This window comes from Adiantum capillus-veneris, chromosome 1, assembly GCF_014529385.1.
Source record: "Adiantum capillus-veneris isolate H3 chromosome 1, ASM1452938v2, whole genome shotgun sequence".
Classification (NCBI taxonomy): Eukaryota; Viridiplantae; Streptophyta; class Polypodiopsida; order Polypodiales; family Pteridaceae; genus Adiantum; species Adiantum capillus-veneris.
The window spans coordinates 177,618,409-177,634,750 of NC_140931.1; the positions used below are offsets into that span (position 1 = coordinate 177,618,409).

Consider the following 16,342-nt stretch of genomic DNA (forward strand, 5'->3'; position numbering starts at 1 on the left):
AGCTTGTGGAAGCTTCAATGTGCTTGGGATTGGTTTAATGCAAGGATCCCTTTCTTCACCTTCCTCAATTGTACATGGCAAAACTTGGACATGTTCACAGTATGATTAATGCTCGAGAGATCTACGAGGCCAACCAACTATGCGCTCTGATAAAACTGAAACCGGTTGATTCTTCAAAAATAACCCTGTGCACACCTTTTACGTATACCACATCTGAAACCTTTTTCACCTTGCTGTTGAAAGGTCAATCAGCCAGAAATTGGATCAACTCAATTAAAAAAAGAACAAGACATCTGCAATTCTGATGGTTAAGCATTGTTAACAAGCCCAAGGTTTTCATCGTTCTTCTCTATAACTTGATGACAAACATCGACATGAAGGCTTAAGTTGTTTCCCGTAAAAATATAGAGAGGCTCCCCAAAGATCCAAGACCATCATTCCTCACGAAAAGAAAAAAGGGCTGAATACTGAGACAAGGTCTTCACCGTACAAATAATACCCTGTCTAAGATGCTCCCAAACAGAAATGAGTACCTGTATTACAGCATGAGTTGCTAACTCATTTGCAGCCATAGCATCTGCTTCAGCACTCCCCGCATTGCGCCCAGGATATGCCTGATACAAGCAATTGCTCGAAATTTGACAAAATCTACCATGACTGAAGTCTTATGAATCTTGAAAATACAGGAAAAGAACACAATAATTTAATGAAAAAAAAATGTCAACCAAAAATCTTGTACTGGTTCCTCCTTCAAGAATGATATACCCTTCAGTGCCAATTGGTCTAATTAAAATGATCACCATCCTACCTTTAAAATAATAGACATAAACCCAGAAATGAAAAGGGAAACCTGCAAGCTACTCACCCTATTCCCATCTACAGTATTGATTCAGTTTTATTGCATCGTTACGTCCCTGTAAGCTTTCTTTTATCACTTGTTAACAGTGCAAAATGGGAGAAGAGGCAAGGCTGATTAAACACAAAAAATTTAACATTTGGAATTTTACTGCTTAATATACATTGCTGAGAAAATACGCACCATCACTTTGCAGCTTCAGCAATGGGAGATATAGTACAATTATAAAAAAAGTGTCAAATCTAAAACTTGGCACCCTATTGACATTTGCACAATGGGAAATTCGGTACTTTTTTCTTGAAAGAGGAGCTCAATCCAACAGCAATAATTGGCTTACTCTTGCTCTATGTGTGCATTGATGGGAGGAGCAGGACCCTCCACGTGCAGAATGAACGTTAGTTAAGACTAAAATGACCCATTACATCATGTACATTAGGACCATGTTACGACCTACTCTCGCAAGGTGAAGCTGTTGTCACTGATTTCAGCACCGTGAGGCAACATTAGACACAACCATGGGGATGATGAACCCGTTCAATATTTTAGAACTTGTATCCTTGGGTGTCAATCCATGGATGCCTAGCGGACTCCGTTGTGCACTCCTTGCTACTCTATGCATGATCCCTCCTTAATTCGATGCCAGCCCATTCCAAAAGGAAAAGAAGTAATGTGAAGGTACGAGAATTGTTACATGGCCGTCTAGATGGATGGTGTACTTTGATTTGTCAAAGTTTCATGGCATGCAACGCATCGAACAGATACAAACCATGTTCCAAGGGAAGGCATGTGCATGGTAGGCTTGGTTGAATCACAAGCCAAAACAGATCTTTCGAGCTCCCCTCGCATAGGTCGATAAGGTCGAGTGTTGTTCAAGTTGGAAATGGGAAAGAAGAGTCTAGACACTAGAAGGAACTTCGTCATATGATGAAGGCTTCAGTGATCCACAAGTCGTGCTTTATATGCATTATCCTTTTTGTACATGTATTCTAGTCAACTCCTTAGGAGACAAAAAGGATAATCCATATAAAGCACGACTTGTGGATCACTGAAGTCGTGCTTTATATGCATTATCCTTTTTGTGCAATGTTTTCTAGTCAACTGAAACCGGCCTGTTCAATCCAAAAAGGGCGGTAGACTTTACTTTAAACCTTGATTTAGCTTTCACCCATTATTAGTCGTCTATTATACCTGCGCTATAGTGACACAAGAGAGGGGAATGGGATACATGCTAGAATGCACCTGTATGAGAAGACCGACACCAGATTGGCCCCTAACTTAGGCGCCCCTTTCGGTATTTCTTTATTCTTTAAAAGAGGGAATAAATGTTGTGGATCCCTACAAGCTGCCCCGCACAAACTCGGCTGAATTTCCACTGTTCCAACCCGATTTCGGCAGCATAACTATACTAGAACCCTTCACAGTCAGTATTCCCACGCATTGACTAACTTTCCCGACGCATACGGGCACTTTGCAAAACCTGGCGAGAATCTGCAGCACGCTGAATTCTCTGTTTTCAGCCCTGAAAATGCGCCAGATCACCTATACAGCGGTCCCCTTGCGTCCCCGAACCTCCTAGGGGTATTAGGGTCCGTTTAGGGCCAAAACCCTAAACCTGCAAAAATACACAGCAGGCTGTAATTTACTGTTTCGGGCTCCGTTTCGCGTGCCGGTCGCATCCGTAGCAAGTCCTCGAGCTCCCGCACCTGTAGGGCTACTTGCCCTTTGAATCGGACGAGATTTCTGGCGTGAAACCTCTCCGAATTCACCTGTACCTGCGGGGGGATTAGCCGCTAGCTAATCCAGTACCTGTGCAAGAGGCTCTTGCCTCGGCAATCGCGCATGAACCCACACAACTGTACATTGGTCAAATGAAGAGCCCACTAGAGGGGCATAACATACTGCCAAAGGGGAGAGAGAGAGGGCAGTGCGTAGCGTGCAGGGCATCACTCCTGGCACCGCACTGTACATAAGAGGGAAAGCAAGCACTCCATAGCTCTTAACCTGTGACAAAAGCTGCAAATGAGCCTCTCCCAACTTAAAATTCAGCGCCACTTCTTCTTGCATGAGGCAAGTGCACCAGAAGGTGCCACTTGGCACATTTATAAGCATTTTCCCGTTTCGGGGTTGCCGCCTAAAAATCTCCCAACCGGTTGCCCAGTTGACTACACGGCAGAGTAAGAAAATGTTCCCCTTGTCATTCCGGAGGTAATGACGTCAACACATTTTCAGGTCCCAAAATAGCAGTTCCCTAAATTTTAGGAGATGTTGCCATTGTATCTTTCTAGGTCATCCGACCCTCTTTGTACACTGCGGCCACATCCAGAACTGAAATGTAGCCTCTATAGCAAAGGATTCCACTTTGGCTAGTCAATGACCCCACTTGGCTAACCATAGTCCTTGTCCAACCTTAGTGCTCTCTTGCCCTCAAGCCTGGACTCCCTCTGGACAGTTCCACACTAGCTATGCAATGCAGGGCAGTTAGATTTCCCGAGGGGTGTTTCCAAAAAGTGAAAGTAAATAGATAATAAGAAAGAAATCAACAAAAAGGATAGATAGTAGTCACACGCTGGTGACATACCCCCCTCTTGAAATCTCAAACGTCCTCGTTTGCATCTATGTCGTACATGCTTACTGTCAACACTGATGTATTCAACACCTGTCGACACATATACGACACATACATGCTCATTGTCAACCCTGGTGTATTCAACACCTCGTCGACTCATGTATTGCCTGCGTGTGAACCCTGTCCCAATGACATAGTGGTAGCTTCGCACTCTGCCATTGCTTTGAGTCACTAACTTTCCAATGACAAAATGGTAGCTGTACATTTTGCCACTGTCTTATAGTACACGTTGGATCCCGTAACACTTTCGAGCATACCCAAACCGACAGTTTAAGAATGCAGTTACACATGTACTGTTCAATAGAAGCAATCACTGTATCCTTGACAAACTGACAAGAAATACTCACTTCTATAGCACTAACTAAACTTTTGGACATTCCATAAGAGCAATTGCCAAACTGACAATCTGTACAGCTCTAACATTCATGTAACAGGTATTTGATTTGAGCTCACTTTAAATACCATGTACATCATTTGTTTCAGAAGCCATTGTCACACTGACAATCCATGTAGCTCTGAAACTCAAGGGGTCAAGGTAGGTTGCAAATCGAAGGCTTCCAGGTAAAGTGATAACACAGTTGGTGACTCTGCAAGTTCACCTTCTTCCATCCACTTAGCATCCATTGGTGGATAGTTTCTGAACTTTACCAAGTAACGCCTAGCAACCTTGCCTTTCACTTTCCTTTCTTTGTGTGCCAAAATCTGTTCAGGGACCAAGATCTCGTCAAGTTCCTCGACTTCCGGCTGATCTTCAGCTGGCATATCTTCTGGCACATCACCCACATAGGGTCTGAGAAGACTCACATGAAACGCATTGTGAATCTTCCAACTGTCAGGCAATTTCAGCCTGTATGCAACATCACTGATTATGTCGCACACTTGAAAAGGCCCATAGTAACGCATGCTGAGCTTTGGAAACAGTCTTTCCTTGCCCTTCATCTTCTTTAAACGTGCCTTTTCAAAGCGTAAAAGCACCCAATCACCAAGTGAATATACCACTTCACGACGGTGACGATCAGCTGCTTTCTTTTGCTTTGCCTGAGTCCTTTCTAAGGCCACTTTGACCTTCTTGTACATTTCATCCATGTCCTGAACATACTTATCTGCTTCAAATATCTTGTCCTTTGTATGCAGTATGGGAGGAACTTTCTTGCCACCTTCAACTATCTCAAAAGGTGCCTTGCCAGTTGATGAATGCACTGTATTAAGTATGCATACTCCACCAATGGCAAATACTGCTCCCACTTTCCTTTATGCTCTGACACATAACACTTCAGCAGATCTAGGACAGTAGAATTTGCCTCTTCTGACTGCCCATCTGTTTGAGGATGAAATGACGAAGAGAATTTGAGCGTTGTGCCCATATTCTCAAACAAACCTCTCCAGAACAAACTTGTCATGCGTGGATCACGGTCGCTAACAATCGACTGTGGCATGCCATGATACTTGAAAATATTGCTCATAAACAAGCGTGCCATGTGATCTGGCTTTATCTTCATCCTGACAGGAATAAAATGAGCCTGTTTGCTGAATCTGCAAATAATGGTCCAAATACCATCGTTTCCTGTCTGCGTTCTCGGAAGATCAAAGATAAAATCCATAGCAATACTTTCCCATGGTTTATCTGGAATAGGTAGTGGTTGCAATAACCCTGGTGCCTTTTGCCTGTCAAACTTGACCTTTTGGCATATTAGGCATTCTCGCACAAAGGCATCCACATCCCTTCTCAATGTAGGCCAGTAGAAGAATGTCTCAACCGCTTTAACTGTAGCATCGATACCACGATGCCCTGCATACGGTGGGACATGACTCTCTTCCATAACTTTGCGTCGCAATGGTTTTGTGACACACAATCTGCCATGCATCATCATGAACCCATCTTTGAGAAGATAGTGTTCATGACGTTGTCCATCCATTAGCTGCTCGAAGACCCTTGCAAAATCTTCATCATTTGCATATTGTTCTCTCATATCATCAAGTTCATGATGATAAGGAATTGACACAGCTGAAATTTGTGGCTTCCTTGACAAGGCATCAGCCACAACGTTCTTCTTGCCTTCCACATGCACAATCTGAAAATGAAACATGGACAAGATATTTGCCCATCGCATATGCTTCTCAGATAACTTTGTCTGTGTCAAGAAGTACCGCAAGGTCTGATGGTCCGTTTGGACAACAAAGTCTACACCTAGCAAGTAGTGTTTCCAACTTAAGAGCGCATGAATCACAGCCAGTAACTCTTTCTCATAGACCTGCATGGTCATCTCTGGCCCTTGCAAAATTCTGCTCTCATAGGCTACTACCATGCCATCTTGCATTAGCACTACACCAATGCTACTACCGCAGGCATCACACTGGACCACAAATGACTTCCTAAGATCTGGCAACACAATGACTGGATCTGAAGTCATCTTTTCCTTTAAGAGATTAAAAGCTGAAATCTCTTTCTGTGTCCATCTAAAGGTGACTGCCTTCTTTTGAAGAGCATGTAAAGGTGAAGCAATCTCAGCGAAATTTCGGATAAACCTTCTGTAATAGGAGCATAGTCCCAAAAAGCTTCGGACATCATGCACCGTCTTCAAATTTGGCCATGACTTGATCGCTTCAACTTTTGCAGGATCCATTCTGACACCATCCTTTGAGACAATGTGTCCCAGAAAGTGAATCTCTTCGAGAAAAAAACTCACTTTTCTTTGCATTGATGAGCAACCTATGACTGCGTAGCTCTTTGAACACAATGGCCAAGTGATGCCTATGCTCCTCTTCATTCTTTGAGTAGACTATCATGTCATCAAAGAATGTACCAACAAACTGCTGGTGTGGACGGAAAATTCTGTCCATCATCCTATTGAACGTAGCAGGAGCATTTGTGAGACCAAAGGGCATCACTAAAAATTCGTAAAGGCCAAACGTTGTTCTAAAAGCAGTCTTGTGCACATCCTCTGATCTAATGCCCATCTGATGGTACCCACTCTTTAGATCTATCCTGCTAAACATAGCTGCTCCTTCTAATTTGTCCATAATATCATCAATTCTAGGTATAGGGAACCTATTCTTGATGGTATTCTTGTTCAGTGCACGGTAGTCGATGCACATACGCCATGAGCCATCCTTTTTCTGCACCAACAACACTGGAGAACAGAATGGAGATGAACTGGGCTGAATCAGCCCCTTTTCTAACAACTCCTGTACTTGGCCCATTATCTCTTTCTGCTGAGCCGCACTAACCCTGTACGGAGGCTTATTTGGTGGGCTACTGCCTGGCACCAAATCTATCGCATGGTCCTCGGGTCTCTCTGGCGGTAATTGAGACGGTAATGAATCGGAAAAACAGTCACTGTACTGTTGTAAAAACATTGACCTTTCTTTATCTAGCACAGATAAATTTGATTCATCACAATCTGACACTTCACGTGCAAAAACCAAGTACGCAGAAAGATGCTTTTTCATTACAGAAGTAATAGCAGAAGCTGATACAGTGGGAATAGACTCCCCTTTAAGCTTTACATCCAGAATGTGAGTCTTTCCCCTGCTCTGTACAGTGATCTTTTTGTTGTAGGCATCCATGATTCCGTGTACACGAAACAACCAAGGAATACCTAACAACACATCACATCCGTCCAGTGGCATGATGTAAAATTCTTCAGCATCTACATAGGACTGGATATGTAGACGCAACTTTCCAATGATGGGTGTCACAGCCTGTGTATGGCCAGGACATGCCAAACCTGCCTCTGCTGTATACCCCATCTCTTCAGGTCTGATTCCCAACTTTGAAGCCAATTCTGGGGAAATAAAGTTGGCTTTGGCACCTGGATCAAAGAAGATAAGCACTGTTTGATCCCTGACCTTTCCCCATGCTCTGCAAAGCTCACTTGCATCAGAATTTGGCTTGTCGCCCACCGTATCTGGCACTAGACCAGCCATGGGCTTCTTTCCTTTCCTGTCCTCCTTGTCTTCAGAATCAGCTGGCCTTTTCTTTGTAGGACAATTGTAAGCAATGTGGCCAGGCTGCTCACATATAAAGCATTTGTTCTCTGTCCTCAGGACCTTCTTTTGCTCTTCTGACTTGCGAGGAAAACGTCTTTTCCATTTCTTTGCTGGTCCTTTTTCTGATTCAGCCGTAGCTTTGTCTTTCCCTGCGTTGGCTGACTCCTAAGTCCCTTTAGGAGCCTCATTGGGAACGTGCTTCTTGGCTGAATTTTTCTTGCCTGATCCTGCCTTGACGCCAGTGTTAAATTCACAATCTTCTCCCTTGAGCAAACCATTCCCAGTGTTTGCTACCTCGATGAGCTGCGTCAAAGTAGTGACTTTTGTCTTCGTGCAGTATTTTCTCAATCCTTTGGGTAGGCCACAACAGTATTTTTCAATCTGTTCTGTCAATGGCACAAACCTATAGGAAGTTACTGGAAGTAGAGCTTTCCAAAACTTCCGATTGTAATCATCCAAATTTCTACAAGTGGCAGCATTTAGCTGGTGCCATTCTGTCATCTGCTTCAAAGTCATCAGATAACCATGCTGCTGCAAAAATCTGCTTGAAGTAAATCCATGTGGACGGAGCTTGCCCTTGAAGCAATAAAGTTGTCCACCATTGTCCCGCATTCCCTGTCAAGAAAGTGGCTGCCTTGCGGACCTTTGAAGCCTCTGTAAAGTTTCCCCCTGCATAGGCCTTGTCAAACTGCTGGAGGAATGAGAGAGCCTTCTTCCTGTCATCAAGCCCTGTAAAGGTCGTAAATGACACACCTTTGCCACCTTCTTTGTATGGAGTTGGCCTCTCTAGCGGCGTTAAATTGTCATACGGAAGTGACTGAAACATGGGAACACTATTAGGGTTCATTTGTGTTCCTTGGCCGCTATTAACTTGACTTGGAAATGCCATATTTGGCTGCTGATTTGTAATTCCAGCCATACCAAAATTTGCCTGTGGCATCCCAAATTGGCCCTGAGTGCTCTGAAACCTTGGTTGCATACCCATGACACTGTACATGGGGTTAGGCATCATCGTTTGAGCACCCCCCAAACACTGTTCCTTGCGTATAAAACTGATTTCCAGGTGCATGACCAGCCATGCTCTGGAATACCGATCCACCTCCAAAATAGCCAGGGTGTACTGAAGGTGGTGGGAAGACTTGTTGCATAGCCTGTAAGTTGCTTCCCTGCACATTAGAACCAGCTATAGGCTGCTGAAAGGTGGCGGGCTGAACTGGTACAGCCTGAAAAACTGGCATCTCACCCACCTGTTCTTGCACCTTAGGCATAGGTTGTGGAGACTGCATGTTCTCCGTCAAGCGTACACGTGTTTCCATTGACTGTGCGGTATGAATCACCTGTGCTCGAGCCTTAACAGGCTTTTGAATATGATCCAGTGACCCAACTTGCTGAGACGGAACAGGAGGTTGCAGAAAGGCTAAAAACCTTGGGTTCTGCATTACTTGTGTGAACATAGCCACAGCGGTAGCCAACTGGGTCCTGAATATATCATCATCCGTCCGTGGTGGTCTTGAGGACTCACCCACTTCATGTGTTTGTTGACCCTGCGAAGAGGATACCTCTTCAGTCACATCATCTGGTCTGTCAGCCATAATTGCAATTCCCTGTGTCTTCAAGCCCAAAACTGACCAAGACTCACTTCTATGGGAAAAAGTGATTTAATCCTGTCGATGGAACCATGAAACCGGCCTGTTCAATCCAAAAAGGGCGGTAGACTTTACTTTAAACCTTGATTTAGCTTTCACCCATTATTAGTCGTCTATTATACCTGCGCTATAGTGACACAAGAGAGGGGAATGGGATACAGATGCTAGAATGCACCTGTATGAGAAGACCGACACCAGATTGGCCCCTAACTTAGGCGCCCCTTTCGGTATTTCTTTATTCTTTAAAAGAGGGAATAAATGTTGTGGATCCCTACAAGCTGCCCCGCACAAACTCGGCTGAATTTCCTCTATTCCAACCCGATTTCGGCAGCATAACTGTACTAGAACCCTTCACAGTCAGTATTCCCACGCATTGACTAACTTTCCCGACGCATATGGGCACTTTGCAAAACCTGGCGAGAATCTGCAGCACGCTGAATTCTCTGTTTTCAGCCCTGAAAATGCGCCAGATCACCTATACAGCGGTCCCCTTGCGTCCCCGAACCTCCTAGGGGTATTAGGGTCCGTTTAGGGCCAAAACCCTAAACCTGCAAAAATACACAGCAGGCTGTAATTTACTGTTTCGGGCTCCGTTTCGCGTGCCGGTCGCATCCGTAGCAAGTCCTCGAGCTCCCGCACCTGTAGGGCTACTTGCCCTTTGAATCAAACGAGATTTCTGGCGTGAAACCTCTCCGAATTCACCTGTACCTGCAGGGGGATTAGCCGCTAGCTAATCCAGTACCTATGCAAGAGGCTCTTGCCTCGGCAATCGCGCATGAACCCACACAACTGTACATTGGTCAAATGAAGAGCCCACTAGAGGGGCATAACATACTGCCAAAGGGGAGAGAGAGAGGGCGGTGCGTAGCGTGCAGGGCATCACTCCTGGCACCGCACTGTACATAAGAGGGAAAGCAAGCACTCCATAGCTCTTAACCTGTGACAAAAGCTACAAATGAGCCTCTCCCAACTTAAAATTCAGCGCCACTTCTTGTTGCATGAGGCAAGTGCACCAGAAGGTGCCACTTGGCACATTTATAAGCATTTTCCCGTTTCGGGGTTGCCGCCTAAAAATCTCCCAACCGGTTGCCCAGTTGACTTCACGGTAGAGTAAGAAAATGTTCCCCTTGTCATTCCGGAGGTAATGACGTCAACACATTTTCAGGTCCCAAAATAGCAGTTCCCTAAATTTTAGGAGATGTTGCCATTGTATCTTTCTAGGTCATCCGACCCTCTTTGTACACTACGGCCACATCCAGAACTGAAATGTAGCCTCTGTAGCAAAGGATTCCACTTTGGCTAGTCAATGACCCCACTTGGCTAACCATAGTCCTTGTCCAACCTTAGTGCTCTCTTGCCCTCAGGCCTGGACTCCCTCTGGACAGTTCCACACTAGCTATGCAATGCAGGGCAATTAGATTTCCCGAGGGGTGTTTCCAAAAAGTGAAAGTAAATAGATAATAAGAAAGAAATCAACAAAAAGGATAGATAGTAGTCACACGTTGGTGACATCAACTCCTTAGAAGACGAAGGAACCAGACACAATTTTTCAAGTTGGATTGCAAAATTGACTACGAACGAATGCGTGAGGCTTGCTGATGCACCGTTCACCATCCCCCCTTCCTTTTTCGCACCGAAGCTCGTCCTTCCTCCACTTCCGTTGCCTACAACCCACGGCACCCTTAGTTCGCAATTGCCGCTAGCTAATAATCACTTCGCTCATCACACACCAAGTTATGCGAGCCCTTTTTTTCAAATAGACCTAAATTTTTTCTCAAGTAAATTTCAGCAGGGGGCCTCCTTAAACAGAGGGCCATCTTGTGCTAGTTAATCAGGGGCCTACTTTCCAACAGCACCTGCTTCGTGTATGGAGAGAAAATGTTTCTCAAGTTCTTTGGAATAAAGATTCTCTCTCCACCCTCCCTACTCGCTCTCAACTGTTACAGGCTTGGACACTCCGAGCGAGAAATCAATAGCAACACACGAATTGAAATTGCAAATAATTGAACTGAACTTGAATAGAGAGAGAAAAGGAGAGTCGACACGGCACGGCGGAGTTCCAAGCCAAGACACACTGGCCCTAATGACTAGCGCCCCTTTCAATAATTCTTTATTATTTCTCTTTGCAACGCACAACTCCCGAGGGTCTAACTCTCTCCACATGCTCTTCGGAAGAGTGGCCCCACGGGCACTTATAAACTTACAAGGGATGCCCAAAAGGAGATCCCTAAAAGCATCAAATCCAAAAGCACTTTACCCAAAAGCTTCTACCACCAAAAGCTCACGTAAAAACTATCAAAAACCAATGGGACAAATCGCGGAAATCCGTACAGATGAGCCACATGGCAGCCAGCGCGATTTACAAAAATCAGCCTCAGAAAACCATTAGGGCAAATCACGGAAATCCATACAGCTGAGCCACGTGGCAGCCAGTGTGATTTACGAAAATCAGCCTCAAAGATCGAGCTTTTGATTTTTGGGTTTTAGGCCCCTCGGCCGGTGCTCCATAAGTTCTTAAAGTAAGTAGGGGTTAAGTTTTGAATTCCTAACTCCTTCAAGTCTCTCTCCTAAATCTTCAAGGTTAGAGAACTTCTTATGTTCTTCTGGGTTCAATTTCTCTTGTCCTCTCCACCATAAGTTCTTAAAGTCAGTAGGGGTTAGGTTTTGAATTCCTAACTCCTTCAAGTCTCTCTCCTAAATCTTCAAGGTTACAGAACTTCTTATGTTCTTCTGGGTTCAATTTCTCTTGTCCTCTCCACCATTTCTTTCCAGTTGAGCACGCCACATCATCACTTTGTGACATTCCCCCCTCTTCAAAGAATTGTAATCGCCCTCCATCACGCTTGCAAAACAACCAAAGGACAAAAACTTTCTTTAGTAGACATAGACTCTATGTACCCATGCAACAAACTCCACCAATCCAGCACTTCTACAAAGACATCAACCAATAATCAATCATATTTCCATCAAGGTCTTAGATACAAATCATTATCATTGTAACCATTTAGCAATCACATCCAGACGACGCTGATTTTCACAGATGTTTTGATCTACTAAATCTTGTTACTATCATATTTATATCCTTTCCTTTCACATTTTCAATCAAGAAAACCATGCCCATGACTATCCCCACAAGACAGTACACCCATATAGCATGCAGTTCACAAAATCACACACTTAGTTCACACTGTGTTTCAATTCATTCAATCTAGCCATCTCATCCCGTCTAGAACTCTTGATGCACCCAGATCACTGTGCAGCCATCTCATCCTTCCAAAACTCTTGATGCACTCACAACAGTATCCAATCACCTCAGCCAGATAGAAATCTTGATCCACTAGAATCTTAGTCAATTCTCATTCACTTCGCCATCACATCCAGATCTCACTGACCTCTAACAAATGTCTAGATGCACTACGTTCAAATCATTCATCAAACAAAATGTTGCAGACATTTCATCTTTCTCTACATGTCTCTAACAATACACACATGAAGAGCACATGTCCTCAATTTAATCAAGGGAATTTCCAATTCAGTGCACATATTTTCATTCCACAAAATACTATCAGCCTATCAGTATCCCTAAAATCTCAAGGAAAAATCAGTAGCTTTATTCATCTAGGCAATGCTCCACCTCAAAGTCTTCAGTCCCCCTTGCTCGTTCCCCATCGAGCCCTCCATCCGACTTTTTCTATCGTTGGAAGAGAGAGCAAGCCTTGAGACGGAGGTTGCTTGGCTTCACACAACTTTCGTCATTTGCAAGAGTGTTGACACCCGCCCCAGTGGTAGGAGGTTCCAAATTTGTTGCAAGCTCACCTCTTAGCGAGGCTGGCAAGCTTATTAACCTACAAATTCTTGGTCAAGACTACTACCAGATTGAGTTCGAGGACCTATATATGGTGGCCAAGGTGCTTCAGATGCGCCCTGTGGCTCTTGGGGCCGCAAGCGCCTACTTCAAAAGATGGCACCATGGTTTTGGCTTGCAATCGATGGGTATTGGTTAATCAAACAAGGAGTTGATTGCTTGAGGTTGCCTAACCAGTGCTTAATGTGTCGTCAGGTGGGGCATCTCGGGAAGGTCAACTTGCCCTCATCAAAGATCCCATCCAGCACGCCATCCCCGGACTCGGACACGTCATCAACAAGGTAAGCAACAAGAGGCCTCCACCTCGGCTACGCTCAGCCTTGTGCCTCTGCCACCAAGGACGACCATGGTTAGCAGGAGGTGCGTGATCGACGCGGCCGCGGAAGACCTCATGCGGACCTCGCGGTGGGCCTCGAGCTCAGTAGTGGGTTCCTAGGGGGAACTGTTTTTATCCATGGATCGTCAGGAGCAACCTTGCCACACCCAACCTGTAGGAACTTCCTTGACATCACCCTCGCCTCCACCCCCCTCCGCCTTCTAATCCTGTTGGCCATTAGCCCCTACCGGTCCCCCCCCTCCTCACCTATCCCCTCATCCTGGTCACCACCCCTTTCATCATGTTCCCATCACTTGAACAACCTAAGGATGACTATTTTCAGAAGACATTTTAGCCACTAGCTCGCTTTGCATTGTCGGTACCACATGAATAAGGTTGGAGACACCTAGCCTTGCGCATGATTGTCAATCCATAGAGTGCCCCTTGTTATGTATGTATCTATAAGAATTCTTGGCTTGATGTTGAGGCATGGCAGGTTCCCATGAGATATTGGTCTATTATTCAAGAATCAACAGTTTTCTTGCTACATTGGTCTTTCGCACCCTCGCAAGCATTTGGACACAAATTACTCCCCGTCCAAACCCTTGGCAAAGATTGTGTAATTTGCTGCTAGGCAACTTTAATTTTCACACCTTCCCCATGAGCCTTGTCTCATGGAATGTTCACGAACTCGATGGACCATGGTCTTGCGTTATCATGGTCGCTTGAGACAGGAGTTGTAGCGATGTTTGGTGGGTGTATGCATTGACGTCATGATGCTTGAGGAGCACCACTTACACGAAAGCTGTATTCGGCGGTGTGGTCAGTTGCTTGGCAATTGATATGAGACAATTTGGTATGCTAGTTTTGGCACCGGGGGTGCTCAAGGAGGTGTATATATCTCTCTTGTGGATTTCTTGAGGCATGTTATTGTGGACAAAGGGTCGACTGTGCTGGTAGGGTCCACTGGCTTACCAAGCATTTTCAGCATACTAACAAGGGACGCCCATTTTTGGGCTTTCCGTCCCACTATCATCTCGTTCCCCAATCCCAACACCATCCCAAGCCGTCCCCTTATTTAAAATCTCTCGTGGAAACAAGATTCCCCTCTAAGCCCCGTCCCTCCCAACTGTTCGGGACGCGTCCCATGTTACTACGGTTTTCAAGCAACGTTGATTGCTTGTTCAACGTCTATGCACCCAACCATGCGAGTGCTCGAGCAGAATTTTGGGCTTCAATAATGGAGGCCCTGCCTGCTCTCGAGGTTTGTTGGGGGAGACTTCAACAGGCTTGAGGACACATCTGATAGGGTGAGCAGCAGCCACACTACGGTCGCAGGTGGTGAGCTAGCAACTTGGGAGAGTTTATGTATGACTATTCTAACTCTAATTTTACAAATTTTTGTTAATAAACTAAAATCCCCAGTCTGATTTTACAGAATTTTCCAACAAAATTCTGTTTATCTCACGCGCTGTTACTCATTATCTTCTTGTCAAAAGAGGAAACTAATTGGTTCCACTGAGTTTTTTTCAGAAAAACATAGAAAGCTTAGCCAATTTCACTATTCTCTCTTCTTCTAGCTGATGCGGGGGAGAGGGAGGGGGGGGGGGGGGGGGAGAGAGAGAGAGAGACTTTGGTCTATGCAATCTCCATAGTGTGCCTCTATGTAGTCTCTTTTACTCATTTTCTTCTTCTCAGAAGAGGATACTAACTGGTTTCACTGTGTAGCGAATTTCACTATTCTCTCTTCTGCTTGTTGATGGTGAGAGAGAGAGAGAGAGAGAGAGAGAGAGAGAAGAAGAAGAAGAAGAGAGATTTAACGTCGTAGGAAGCTATCCCAAGAGACCTTAAAGATCTAGCCGACGAGAGGAGAGAGAGAGAGAGAGAGCCTCTCTGCTCAATGCAGTCCCCATAGCGTACCCACCAGGAGCACCAAACCTTGCATGGAGAGAGAGAGCAGCTCGCTGGCCTTCAAAGTAGAGGAGAGAGAATTTACTGCAGCCATCGTATTCTAAGGAGAGCTATTGCAATAGATCCGAGATCCATTGGTTGCCCGGTCCCCAGAGGAGGTTTGCTTACGATTGCAAACTCGCCACCCAACCGCATTTGTTGCAAATCATGTCCTCGTGCCCGTTTAGTGAGCAGTACACGATAGCAAGTCGATTTCGAGGACATCTTCGCGATAGATCCGAGATCCATTGGCTATTTAGTCCCTAGAGGAGGTTTAATTGCAGTTGTAGACGAGATCACCACCCGATTCATTCTTTTCCGCTGCACCTTTGACACTTCAAAGGATTATGAGAAATTGCAAAGCCTTTCGATGAAGGCTCTGACATTTTTACTACTACCTTCAAGGAGGCGTTAACCTTTTGCAAGGTCGACTAAACACATGTTGCACATATGTATTTGCTGGGTTTACATGAGGATTATCATTCGGCTCTTTATTAAGGATAAAGCTTCGACTAATGTCAAGGATGCTATGACTAAAGCCCGCACGGTTCATTTGATTAATGGAGCAAACCATGAAAAGAAAAGAGATGTTGACCACCAGTCCGGAGAGGGTCCTCCCACGAAGGCGTCAACCTTCTGAAAGGTCGACTCCATGTACATATGTATTTGCTAGGTTTACAAAAGGATTATCTTGGGATCTTATTAAGGATAGAGCTCCGACTAATGTCGAGGATGCTATGACTAAAGCTCGCACGGTTTATTTGATAAATGAACCGAACCATGGGAAGAAAAGAGTTGTTGATCACGAGTCCAGAGAGGGTCCTCCCAAAAAGAGGCCCCATTTTCAACAAAAGGCATCCAAATTCCAATCAAGACCTCCCCCCAAACACCACTGTGCAAAAGAAGAAGAATGCCAGGAACATAGTCATGTCACATGCAATGAAGAAGGGTGTTGGCCTTGGATGTGAGCAGAGAGGCGATTAAATCAAAGACTACCCCACCAAGAAGATAAAGAAACCGCAAAGGCCGTCCTTCGGTGCACATCCATGAGATCTCAAGCAACTCCGAATTTGTTCAAGTTGGGATCCATCAT

The 16,342-nt window shown here is 45.0% G+C and overlaps 1 protein-coding gene across 2 annotated transcripts in view; it reads right to left on the minus strand.

Moving 5' to 3' along the window:
• The window catches only part of LOC147466066 (Protein kinase superfamily protein), an 84,571-nt gene that overhangs the window by 59,530 nt on the left and 8,699 nt on the right, over nt 1–16,342 (minus strand). For both annotated transcript variants that reach the window (XM_086523640.1, XM_086523636.1), the window contains exon 4: nt 534–614. In XM_086523640.1, the coding sequence (XP_086379766.1) occupies nt 534–614 (81 nt within the window). The remainder of the gene's footprint in view (nt 1–533; nt 615–16,342) is intronic.